The sequence below is a fragment of the Heterodontus francisci genome, chromosome 9 (genome assembly GCF_036365525.1).
Source record: "Heterodontus francisci isolate sHetFra1 chromosome 9, sHetFra1.hap1, whole genome shotgun sequence".
NCBI lineage: Eukaryota > Metazoa > Chordata > Chondrichthyes > Heterodontiformes > Heterodontidae > Heterodontus > Heterodontus francisci.
In genome coordinates, this window is record NC_090379.1 from 45,105,331 (window position 1) to 45,118,713 (window position 13,383).

At 41.9% G+C, this 13,383-nt stretch overlaps 1 protein-coding gene across 1 annotated transcript in view; it reads right to left on the bottom strand.

Annotated features, from left to right (window-relative positions):
- Positions 1–13,383, bottom strand: part of LOC137373322 (protein delta homolog 1) — a 135,139-nt gene that overhangs the window by 22,833 nt on the left and 98,923 nt on the right. The window contains exon 5 of the mRNA XM_068038146.1: positions 404–452. Coding sequence (XP_067894247.1) covers positions 404–452 — 49 coding nt within the window. The remainder of the gene's footprint in view (positions 1–403; positions 453–13,383) is intronic.

The window sequence follows — 13,383 nt, forward strand, 5'->3', positions numbered from 1 at the left end:
CACCCCCACCACCGCCCCTCCCCCATTCTGACCGCTTAGTTCTCGGTCTCCTACACTGTTCCAATGAAGCTCAACGTAAGTTCAAGGAACAGTACCTCATCTTTCATTTAGGCACTTTACAGACTTTCAGACTCAACAATGAGTTCAACAGTTTCAGATCATAACATCTGCTCCCATTTTCTCGGTCTGCAGCTGTTGGTGATGATTCTGCTTTCCCCATTTACGCCTCCTTTAGACCCATCTTTTGTTTCTTTACTTGTCCCATTACCATCTCCTTCTGCTTTGCACTATCATCCTTTTTATTATATAATCTGTCATGTTCATGGGAAGTGCTGCGATAGAAGTACTAAAGTAAACTGGAGAGTTATATATAAAGAAAAATTTAAAAGATGGGAACACTTGCCTTCATCAAGTTGGAGGACAAAGTCACATGACAGCCACCTTCTCCTGCACTGAAATACACATTCATGTCTGTTAGAACGAAAACTTGTTAGTCCCATCTGCATTGAAATTGTAGACAGCTCATCAGACATGAATGAGCTAAAACAAAGGCACTTGCAGATGCCCTGTCTCTCACACTCCAATCACTCTAATAAAGTGTGAAAATACCTCATCTTTCAAACTAAACTGCCATTAGAAGCTATTGTATAGCCCTTCAGGAACTGAAACCTAAAGTCACATGGGTGAGACTAACATTTAATGAGTTTACCTCTAAAGGTAACACTTTTTGAGAACAAAGGAGAACAAAGGAGAACAAAGAGAATATCAGGACATCAAGACATCAGCCAGAAATCTCCAGCCACAGTGAGAACATTGAAAGTCATCTTCAATTCCAGCACAAGGCTGAGAGAGAGAGAGAGAGAGAGAGAGAGAGAGATAGAGATCAACTCTAGCTAAGACAGTTGAATCCTGCTGAGATGAGTTTGCAACCAACTGCATCAGAGAAATAAGACAGTGACTTAGGAACAACTCCTCCACTTGTGAAAAGTGAACTAAGAAATGCCAGTATTGTCTTCAAACTGAAGTGTTGACTGCTGGAAGACTTCAATATCCCAGCAAATGCAAGACAACCAGCAAACATGCCTGCAACTTTAAAAACTTACCTTTTAAGAGGATCCCACAGGTTTTTCATGAAAACAGCAGACTTTTAAACCTTGAACTCTTAATGCCTTTTACCCTTTATCTTCTATCTATCTTTTTTTGAGTTTGCATGTGGGAGTGAATGGGCTGGATTTTAAGCACCCGCTACTGCTCTCGGCGGCAGGCAAAAATAATGGCAGCCCGCATGTGCGGGCCACCAGTGGCAGCCTATGTTAATAACCCGGTTGGCACACCCCCCAATCATGTGGAGGGGGCGGTCTCTCAGACACTGGCAATGGCATCAGCTGCCTGTGCGCAGGTGTGGTGACATTTTTAAAGGGCAGCCAATTAATTAAAATTTTTTAAGTTATAGCCCCCCCCCCACTGTACTGATCATAAATCTGCCACCCCTTTTCCACCCCCCAATAACAATAAATATAAGTATTTGCCCTTCCCCCCAAAAAAACACTTATCTTTCAAACATGCCCCCCCCTCCCACCCCCAAACTGAACAAAGTGCACAGGTTACCCCTTCCCAACATCCCTACACTAATGATGTAAATTTGACCCCGTTTCCACCCCCCCCCCCCCCCCCCCACACACTAAAAATCTTAAGCTCCCCCCTTCCCACCACTGCAGCACCTGCTTTCCCCAGATGGGAAAGTGAAGGCGCGTGAGTGCCAGCCACTGCTCAAAAGACCGCAGTCCGACCGTAAGATTGCAGCTAAGTTTATTTAAATGTATTCATTTAATTAATTTACATATGGTAAACAGAGTCCTGTTGCCCAGTGGTGGGCCACTGCCAGAACGATCTTCCAGCTCCCCGCCACCCCTCCCCCTACCCCCCGCCATGGTAAAGGCCTGCTCGGGTCTGCAAAATAAAAACCCGATCCGAGCCCAACAGAACCACATCCGACCCAAACCCAAGTCCTTTCACTTTTTCCTGCGCCCTGACCTGACCATCAGTTAACTTACCTTCCGTTTTTCACTTTGTTGCTGATCTGCACAAGCTTAAAATAACTGTAACAAAACCACCTTTCTTGTGAAAAAATGAAATTAACATTGGAGCCACTTAACTGTGATAGAGCCTGTCCGACCCGGCCCGATCTGAGCCCGAATGCCGAACCCGGAATTGCAACCCGACCCGACCCAAATCCGACACATGTCGTCGGGCCCCGTCGGGTTCGGGTCGGGTAGCAGGCTTTTATGCCACGGAGCCTGACATTGGGAGCTCTGTAAAATCCCAACCAATGTGTGTGTGTGGGTGGGTGGTGTTGCAATCACTTTGGGTGATTGTTGTTCAATAAATATTTAATCACTTGTTTCAAACCTTTGAGAAAATCTGTCACTATCTGTTTATTTGGCAAACAAAGCACAGGGGCTGAAACACTAGTTTAACAAAAGCACTATCTGCAGTAAATTGGGAGGTGACAAGTGGAAACCAGCCACCCCATTTCCCATCTGCCCATAACAAATCTCTCCTGCCTTCGACCCTATCACAGACTTTTCCTTTTGTCCTTTTCCCCTTTCCCTTTTCCCCACTTCTTGCTTAAAACCAGGTGTATTTCTAACTTTTTACAGCTCTAACTAAAGGTTATCGACCTGAAACATTAACTCTGTTTCGCTTTCTCCACAGATGCTGCCAGACTTGCTGAGTCTGTTCAGCATTCTCCGTTTTTATTTCAGATTTCCAGTATCTTCAGTATTTTGCTTTTGTGTCTGCATGGTGAGTGTCTGCTGCCTCCACCGTAGTGTACTCAGAAAGCTGTATACAACCACATATACAGCCTGGCTGCTAAATATCGCTTTTACCCATTGCTACTGAACCATTTCCCTTTACAGTTGTAAAAATCACAACTGGATTCTAGGACGCTGATACTGATGTAGCTCCTTTCAGAAATGTAAAAAAAAACATTATTGCAAATGTCTTGTGATGTAGCCAAAAAGAGCAATGTCATTCCAGCACAGAATGTATTAATATTACTTTAAAATGGATGAAAACATGCATTATCGTTTTTTGTTGCAAGTATGAATGTCGGCCTCGAAGTCTCTGCCATCAGACTGCTTAAGAAAAGGTAATGACCATAAACAGATGGACAAGGTACAAAATCAAACGACAGGGTGAACATTTGAAAAGTTTTAATGGTGACAATGAAGTGGCACATGATATATCGAATTTATATCATGGGGATGGTATAACTGCAACAAGGCGACACCACATTCACTTGCGGGGACACAAGGGGGCAGGTTATTGTCTCTACAGAATGGGACTGTGCAGCATCTCACCATCATTAAATATACTGTCCACCTTCTCCCCCATTTTATAAAGAGAGTTGTTTATAAACGGTTTCTACTGCGGATTAGCATTATCCTCACATTTACTACAGCAAAGTCATGTTCCTATTTTTCTACAGGGGGACGGGATTGTCAGTAGATGTGTATTCGGCAAAATCTGAGGGACAGTGGGTTATTGGAAACTCATTGTGTCGAGGTCTTCCACTGTTTAAAAAGCCATACGGAGCGCTGGGTGGATTACAATTCTTAAAATAATGCTCGTTTCACTGGATTTGTCTCCACTGGGAATGAATATATACAGGTAGGATATATGCACAAATAGTGGATACGTTCAACATCTTTTAGTTTTGTTATGTTTCCGATGATTAATTTGTTTTAGTAACGTACTGTTTGAATAATGGGTCTCACCAATGATGAAATCCTTTAAAGTGTTACTTATCACAATCTTGATGTGCTCCCTATCCTAACAGGTCTGAACGATCTGATTTAAGAAGTGCACTGCACGTTTTATCGAATATTAGTCCTGTTTTACTGGGCTTATTAAACGACCCTTTCTAAAAGAAACGTCTATGACTGATATTGTTCAGTCGGAGATCTAAACAAATCCAGGCACAAGATAAGGTCTGACTGCATCGTGATGAACTTTACATCCAGTGTTTGATCTTAACCAGATCGAGTTTTTATTTAATTTTGTTTTAACCTGTGCAAATCAATTCATCCCTAAAAGTTGCTCATTAAACTGATCATTAAACTAACACCCAAACACAGAAATCCAGTCTCATCATTACAGTATTGTCCGCAGTATCGGTGGTCCCTCGTAAGCATCTTTGTCACAACAGAAAGCAAATCTATCTGAACATGATCAATAGAGCGGTCAATGAAACTGTCCTTGTAGCTATTTATGTACTGGCAATAATCTGACGCCGGCCTCCACACTACATCCTTTCCACAGGATATGCGTAAAATAAATCTCAATTTACCTTGAGCAAAACCGCCAGCAATGAGGGTCAGAATGCAGCAGGCGAACACCGAAGGAGCAGAGTGGTGATCCATTGTTGTTTTCATGCTGAGAGCTTACACTCTTCTAACAACCTAAACAGTAGTTAAGAGAGATTTACAATTCAGAACGAAATGAATTAGCAGCCCCAGCGTTCGACATCTCACACTGCGTGACTACTTTCATCCGTCTCCTTGTGATGGTAAAGTTATGTATTTCCATGAGGATCAACGGGTTGCAATCACACATTTCCGTCACAATTCACCCTTAAAGGTAAAGTTGAGGTTTACAGGTCCGTGGCCACAATGATGTTGGACTGGCAATGAGATAGGAAAGTGAGACTCTTTATTCTCTAGATGCGGTGGACCAGAACTAATCATTTTTACCTTTTACTATATTGGTGGATGCTGGGACAGTTAGCCATTCATGATCCTCCTTTTTTCGCTAAATCTGGGTTGGGGGAAGGAGGAGACTTTTGACACCAACTTTCGGTTTACCTGAAGCTTTCTATCCTTCACGGTTAAGCAGTTCCTCCTGGCTGTCGGTCAGGCTGATGTGATTTAACTTCGAATAGCTGTTGTCATAGATGGCTGAGTTTGCTTCGCTCGACTGATGGTGTTTTCCATCCCAACCACCATGTCACACCCGAGTGCAGGAACACGGATCAAATGTTGAGGAGATAGCTGTCCAACCTGGAGTGAAGGTGAAGGACGCATCCGTCCACTCCAACACAAAGCACAATCCAGTTTCTTAAAGGGAGCTTCGTAGAAGAAATCCGTCCTCCTTCTGGTAATGAATGATAGCCCCTCCAAGCTTATTCGTTTATATAGCACAGAGAATCTTACAGCATAGAAGGAGGCCATTCAGCCCGTATCAGCTCTTTGAACGAACTTTCCAATTATCCCACTGTACTGTTCTTTCCTCATAGCCTTGCAAATGTTTCGAGTATATATCCAATTCCCTTTTGAAAGTTACTGACTGCTTCCACCAACCTTTCAGCCAGCGCATTCCAGATCATAACAACTCCCCATGCAAAACATTTCTCCTCATCTCAGGGTCACTGACCCGAAACGTTAACTCTGCTTCTCTTTCCACAGATGCTGCCAGACCTGCTGAGTGATTCCAGCATTTCTTGTTTTTGTCTCCTCATCTCCCTTCTGTCTTTTTGCCAGTTGTCTGAATCTGAGTTCTGTGGTTATCGACCCTTATTGAACTAAAATATTTCATGGACTTTAGAAAGTAACTACATAAGAAAGGGAAAGGAGCAGATGGTTGCTTATGTACTCAAACGTTCCCATCATTGCATTCAACTATATTTTGATGGGTTCAATGCTGTTATTCCTATTCCCCTTTTGGCAGATATTCCTGCAGTAACTAACTTCTTCCAAATATAGCATTTAAATTTACTTTCTATTTATTTAATCTAGATTGATTTTGCTCACCTGCTGGATTTACCTTATTTATATCATTCTCTATATCTTGATCAGATTACTCTGGCCCAACCAACTTTGAAGTCTAGAAAATTTGACCTTATCTAATCATTCCTCTTTGCTCTTTGTTCTTCCCCTTTCGGGATTATTCGTTTAGAGTTATACAGAACAGAAACAGGCCCTTCGGCCCATCATGTCTTAGCTGGCCATCAAGCATCTAACTATTCTAATCCCGTTTTCCAGCACTTGGCCCGGAGCCTTGTATGCTCGTCTAAATACTTCTTAAATGTTCCTGCCTCTACCACCTCTTCAGACAGCGCGTTCCAGATTCCAACCACCCTCTGGGTGAAAAAAAATTTCCTCAAATCCCCTCTAAACCTCCTGCCCCTTAATTTTTAACGTGCCCGTTTTCCTCTTCTGTGTACTTGTACATGTTTTCGTGGCATAGTGACCAAAATTGACACAAATGTGAACGCAGTTTAAAATCTCAACTTAACTTTGCACTTTATTGTTCTAACTATATATCCCAGTATCCCATTATTTTAATTGCTTTGCGACAATATCTAGGCATTGCAAGTGAGGACTCTACTATTCCTCTGAGTTCCCTTTTTTGAACCTCCCTGTGCTAATTCATTGCATGTTTACTAGTACATTTTTTTCAACTAATGTGCACTACTTTACATTCCTTATTGTTAAATTGGATTTTCCAGTTGACTGCCTAATTTTATAACTAATATAAATTCTGCAGCAAGTATTTAGCTGCATCCTCTATCTTTACTCCTCTCACTTAGGGATCATCAACAAATTTCACAAACTAAGATTTACTCTTAGAATTCAGGTCTTTTGAGCAATTTAAGAGGAAAAGAGGTGCAAATGCTGACCCTTGCAGATTTCCACTCAGTCCCTCTCCTCAGTCTACCATTCCATGTAGTGCGAGTTAAAGAAAAACTACTTATCAAGTCCAATGTTGTACCCTGGATTTTAGTTTAATTAGAAAACTTTCATATGCAACTTCACTGAAAGCTTTTTAAATATCAAAGTAAGCTATTCTACTTTTTCCTTGATGTCCTCAAATAAATCAAGAAGATTTGACAGGCAGGACCTTTCCCTTCTAATTCTGTGTTTGCTGTTTAAGTTATTGCTGTATATGTATTCCTCCAGCCCATGCTTTTCAACAGTTTCCCATGTTTCCCTGTTAAAGATCCTGTAGTTGCATTAGTCACATTTGTTATTCTTTTTAAATATAGATACTGCTTTTGATTGCTTCTAGGTCTGTAGGACCTCACCAAACTGCAGTGATTCTTTCAGTAGTGTTAACCATGCCTCAGTTGGTAGCACTTTTCCTTGCTGAATCAGAAGTCCCACTCCAAGAGATTTGAGCACAAAAAATTTAGGTTAACACTCCAATGAAGTACTATTGGAGGTGCTGTTTTTCAGATGGGAGAGTAAACCAAAACCCCATCTGCCCTCTGAGGTAGACAGAAAAGCTCTAATGGCATTATTTCAAAAAAGAGCAGCAGAGTTATCCTGGCCAATATTTATCCCTCAATCATAATTACTAAAAAATAATACAGCTTATCCGGTCATTATCACATTGCTGTTTGTTGGAGCTTGCTGGATGCAAATTGGCGGCTGCATTTCATACATTACAACAGTGAATGTACTTCATTGTTAATTCATTCATAAAGCGCTGTGGGACATCCTGAGGTCATGAAAGGTGCTATATAAATGTATTCTTAATGCAATATCAAATACTTCACAAATTGCATCCCTCATCTTTCACTATCCTTGATATTATGTTGTCTGACCCAAAAGGTTTGCTGGTCTTATTTCTTGCCAACATCCAATGCTTTTACCACACTGACTTCAAAATCTTTTAAGATATATATAGTACAAAAAATTAACAAGGTAATGTTATTCATATTAGCGAACACTCGTGGAAAACAGGCTTTAACATTCCAACTAGTTCATTTTCTTTTATGGTTCCAACTTGCTCGCTAACCTCTCTGTTATTTATATGATATTGGGGAAAACCTAAACATTGTTTTCCCAATGCTTCAAGCGTTCAGGTTAGTGCACTTCATTGCAATCTTAATTGTAGTTGGGAGTCCAGAGGGAACGCCGCGAGACCCAGAGGACGTCGTGTTATCATTTAGGTTTGAGCACATGGAGCATACTCCAGTCGGTTAACAGGATGTTGGGGGCTCTGTTGGACCTCCCCACACTTTACTTATACACAAGATACTCAAGACTTATTGAGAACGGAGGTCCATGAACACGTGGAAACACACATAGACAGCAATTCCTCTCTTATTTCAACCCCTCCCAAGCAAATAACTACATTATAACAGTCTTAAAATCAATCATTCCTCTTTTTCAAGCGATATTTTCCAAAAGGATGATTATAACAAGCCCGGAGTACACAGAAGTAAACGATTCTGATATAACCAAGTCTCTCTCAGCTCAACACGGTTGGAAAGTAAAAGTGTATTTACACTGTAAAAATCCATAGTAGTGAATTGTGTGTTTGAGCTGATTCACAATACTATACAGGCACATTGTTTTCTCAAATGATAAATGTCTTGCGGTTTGTTGATACACTAATATTTCTAAGGTTTGAACATTCTGTTTTAAATAGGATATTCAATAAATCTGAAATGGCAAAGACTGTGCAGCAGCAATAGGATTTCGAACAGTGTGTGTTCCATCATCCTGCTGATACTTATGGCTACAGACACAGCCATCGACAGCACGGACATCGTCCTCGTTTCCCATTACTGGAGGACACAGCATTAAGGCACAGACTCAAAACTCAGCCTTCACCGTGTTTAATCATATCTCTGGCTGGGTGGGCAGCCATCAGTTCTCCTCCTTTTATTTGCCTCTTTGTTTCTTATCAATTGAGTTGATGATATCTTCAGTCCGAGAATAACCAGAGGCGCCACAGTAATTTAATGAATCTCGCTGTACCGCGAATCAGTCTGTTCTTCTCAGGGTCAATTAACGATTCTGTGAAGCGCCTTTAGATCTTTTCTTAAGTTAAAGGCACTCTATAAATGCAAGCTGTTAACCAAACTCCGTCTAGTTCCTTCCTGAAATTCATTAAAGTTTTTAGTTTCACCACCACTGTCTAATCTCTTCCATATATATATATATCACCCTTTAAGTAGAAAAGTTCCTCCCGCATCTTCTATTTTCTTTTGCTGTTTGTAATTTGTAAATATGATCCCCTCTGCTTAAATTCTGTACATGGCAGAAGAGCTTTCTTGGATCCAATTTTTCGAAACCTTTCATAATTTTAAACATTCATATAACATCCCTTCTCAATCTCATTTGAAGAGAAAAATAACCTATGATAGTCCTTCCTCATATGTCATTTCTTTCTTTAAGTTCAGGGATCAAACACCCCACTCTCCTTTGTACCCACTTCAATAACTGGATGTTTTTGAAATAGGGAGATCAAAACAACATGCAATACCCCAGATGTGGTCTCACCAGGGCCAAATATGGGTTTACAATTCTCTCTCTAAATTTATATGTTATACCCTTTCCTATTAGAATCATAGAACATTTAAGGCACAGAAAGAGGCCACTTGGCCCATCGTGTCTGTGCCAGCCAAAAAACAATCCACCTATTCTAATCCCACTTTCCAGCAATTGGTCCATAGCCCTGCAGCTTACGGCACTTGAGGTGCATATCCAGACTCCTTTTGAATGAGTTGAGGGTTTCTGCCTCAACTACCCTTTCAGGCAGTGAATTCCAGACCATCACCCTCTGGGTGAAAAAGTTTTTCCTCATCTCCCCTCTAATTTTTCTACCAATCACATTAAACCTATGCCCCCTCATCACTGACCTCTCTGCTAAGGTGAATAAACCCTTCACTCCACTCTATCCAGGCTCCTCACAATTTTGTACATTTCAATCAGATCTCCCCTCAGCCTTCTCTGTTCCAAGGAGAACAACCCCAGCCTATCCAATCTTTCCTCATAGCTGCATTTTTCCAGTCCTGGCAACATCCTCATAAATGTCCTCTGTACCCTCTCTAGTGCAATTACATCCTTTCTGTAATGAGGTGACCAGAACTGCACACAGTACTCAGGTTATGGCCTAACCAATGAGTGATACAGTTCCAGCATAACCTCCCTGCTGTTATATTCTATACATCGGCTAATAAAGGAAAGGATTCCATATGCCTTCTTAACCACCTTATCGACCTGTCCTGCTACCTTCAGGGATGTGTGGGCATTCACTCCAAGGTCCCTTACTTCCTCTACACTTCTCAGTATTTTCCCATTAATCATGTATTCCTTTGCCTTGTTTGACCTCCCCAAATGCATCATCTCACACTTCTCCAGGTTGTATTCCATTTACCACTTTTCTGCCCATCTGACCAGACCATCAATATCTTCCTACAGCCTACAGCTATCCTCCTCGCTATCTACCACATGGCCAATCTTTGTGGTCGTCTGCTAACTTCTTGATCATGCCTCCATCATTTACGTCGAAATTGTTAATATATGCCACAAAAAGCCGGGGACCCTGTGAAATGCCACTGGCAACAGCCCTCCAGTCGCAAAAACACCCATCAACAATTACCCTTTGTTTTCTGCCAATAAGCCAATTTTGTATCCACGTTGCTGCATTTCCCTGGATCCCATGGGATTTAAATTTTTTAACCAGTCTGCCATGTGAGATCTTGTCAAAATCCTTGCTAAAATCCATGTAGACCACATCAACTGCACTACCCTCATCTATATTCCTTGTTACATCTTCACAAAATTCGATCAAGTTGGTCAAATAAGATCTTCCCTGAACAAATCTATGCTGACTATCCTTGATTAACCTATGCCTTTCTAAGTGACAGGTTATGATGTCTCTCAGAATAGATTCCAATAATTTGCCCATTACTGGGGTTAGACTGACTGACCTGTAATTATTCGGTCTATCCTTCGCTCTTTTTTAAACAGAGGTACAACGTTAGCAATTCTCCAATCCTCCAGCACCACACCTGTATCCAGTGAGGACTGGAAAGTGATGATCAGACCCTCTGTTATTTCCTCTCTTGTTTCTTTTAACAGCCTAGGATACATTTTCTCTGGCCCTGGTGGTTTAGCTACTTTCAAGGATGCTAATCCCATTAATACTTCCTCTCTCCCTATGTTTATCACATCCAATACTTCACACTCTTCCTCCTTAACTACGATATCTGCATCATCATCCTCTTTTGTGAAGACAAACGCAAAGTATTCATTAAGAACCATACTAATACATTCTGCTCATACACATAGGTTACCTTTTTGGTCTTTTATGGGCCCTACTCTCTCCCCTTAGTTATCCTCTTACTCGTAATGTATTGATAAAACAGTTTTGGATTCACCTTGATTTTGCTTGCCAATATTCTTTCATGCCCTCTCTTTGCTTTCTAATTTCCTTTTTGATTTCACCCCTCCACTTTCTATATTCCTCTCGGCTTTCTGTAGTATTGAGTTCTCGGTGTCAGACATAAGCTTTCCTTTTCTGTCTTATCTTACCCTATAGGCTCCATGACATCAATGGGGCTCCAGATTTGGCTACCTCACCCTTTTTCCTTGTGGGAACATGTTTACCCTGAACCCCTTGAATCTCCCCTTTGAATGCCTCCCACTGTTCTGACACTGATTTACCTTCAAGTAGCTGTTTCCAGTTCACTTTCACTAAATCACTCCTCAGTTTAGTAAAACTGGCCTTATCCCAATTGAAAACTCTAACTCCTGTTCTATCTCTGTCCTTTTCCATAATTATGTTAAAACTGACTGAATTATGATCACGACCACCAAAATGCTCTCCCACTGCCACTCCTTCCATGTGCCCATCATCATTTCCTGAAACTAAGTCCAAAACTGCACCCTCTCTTGTTGGACTTGCTACATACTGGGCAAGATGTTCTCCTGAATAGACCTCAAGAATTCTGCTCCCTCAATTCCTTTCATACTTAAACTATCCCAGTTAATATTGGGGTAATTAAAATCCCCTACTATTATTGCCCTATTGTTCTTGCACTTTTCAAAGATTTGCCTACATATCTACTCTACTATCTCCCTCTGACTGTTTGGGGGGGTCTATAGTACACTCCCAGCAGTGTGATTGCCCCTTTTTTGTTCCTTATCTCAATCCATGCGGCCTCATTTGATGAACCTTCCAACATATCATCCTTCCTCACAGCTGTAATGGTTTCCTTGACCAAAATTGCCACTCCCCCTCCTTTTTATCCCCCTCCCTATCACGTCTGAAAATCCTGTAACCAGGAACGTTGAGCTGCCATTCCTGTCCCTGCTTAAGCCATGTTTCTGTAATAGCTTTGATATCATACTGCCACATATCTATCTGTGCCCTCAGCTCATCTGCTTTATTTGCTATACTCCTTGCATTGAAATAGATACCCTTGAGCACTGCCAAACTCTTTTTTTAAATTTTCTAACCCTCGTTTCCTCTGTCTTCCAGACTCATCCATTAATTTTCCGCATTCCATTTTAATTTCTGATTTTGTCCCAGCTGAGTCTACCCTCAGGTCCCCATCCCCTTGCCAAACTAATTTAAACCCTAAAATAAAAGCAAAATACTGCAGGTGCTGGAAATCTGAAATAAAAACAAGAATTGCTGGGAATACTCAGCAGGTCTAGCAGCATCTGTGGAGAGAGAAGCAGAGTTAACATTTCAGGTCAGTGAGCCTTCATCAGAACCTCCCCAACAGCATTAGCAAAAACGTCCCGCAAGGAACTCAGTCCCGGCTCTGTTCAGACGCAACCTGTCTGGCCTGTACAGGTCCCATCTCCCCCAGAGCCATTCCTAATGTCCCAGGAATCTGACACCCTCACTCCTGCACCATCTTTCCAGCCACGTGTTTAGCTGTCTTATCCTTCTATTTCTATACTCACTTGCGCGTGGCACTGGGAGTAATCCAGAGATTACTACTTTTGAGGTCCTGCTTGCCAATTTCTTACCTAGCTCCCTAGATTCTAACTGCAGGACCACTTCCCTCTTTCCACCTATGTCGTTGGTTCCGATGTGGACCACGACTGCTGGCTGTTCACCTCCCCCTTCAGGATTCTCTGCAGCCGCTCAGTGACATCCTTGACCCTGGAACTAGGGAGGCAACACACCATCCCGGATGCATGTCTGTAGCCACAGAAACACCTGTCAGTTCCCCTGACTATTGAATCACCATATCACTATGGCTCTTCCAGTCTTCCCTGTGCAGCTGAGCCACCCATGGTGCCATGGATTTGGCTCTGGCTGGACTCCCCAGGTGAAGCATCACTTTCTTCAACATTCAGAACTGAATACCTGTTGGAGAGTGAGATGCACTCAGGGGTCTCCTGCACTACTTGCCTGATTCTTTTTGACTGTCTGGTGGTCACCCATTCCCTCTCCCCCTGCATACTCTTAAGCTGTGGGGTGACAACATCTATAAACGTGCTATCCACATAGCTCTCATCCTCATGAATGCACCGCAGTGTTGCCAGCTGCCACTAAAGTTCCAAAACCCGGAGCTCAAACTGCTTCAATTGATGACACTTCTGCACAAATGGTTCTCCAGGATAT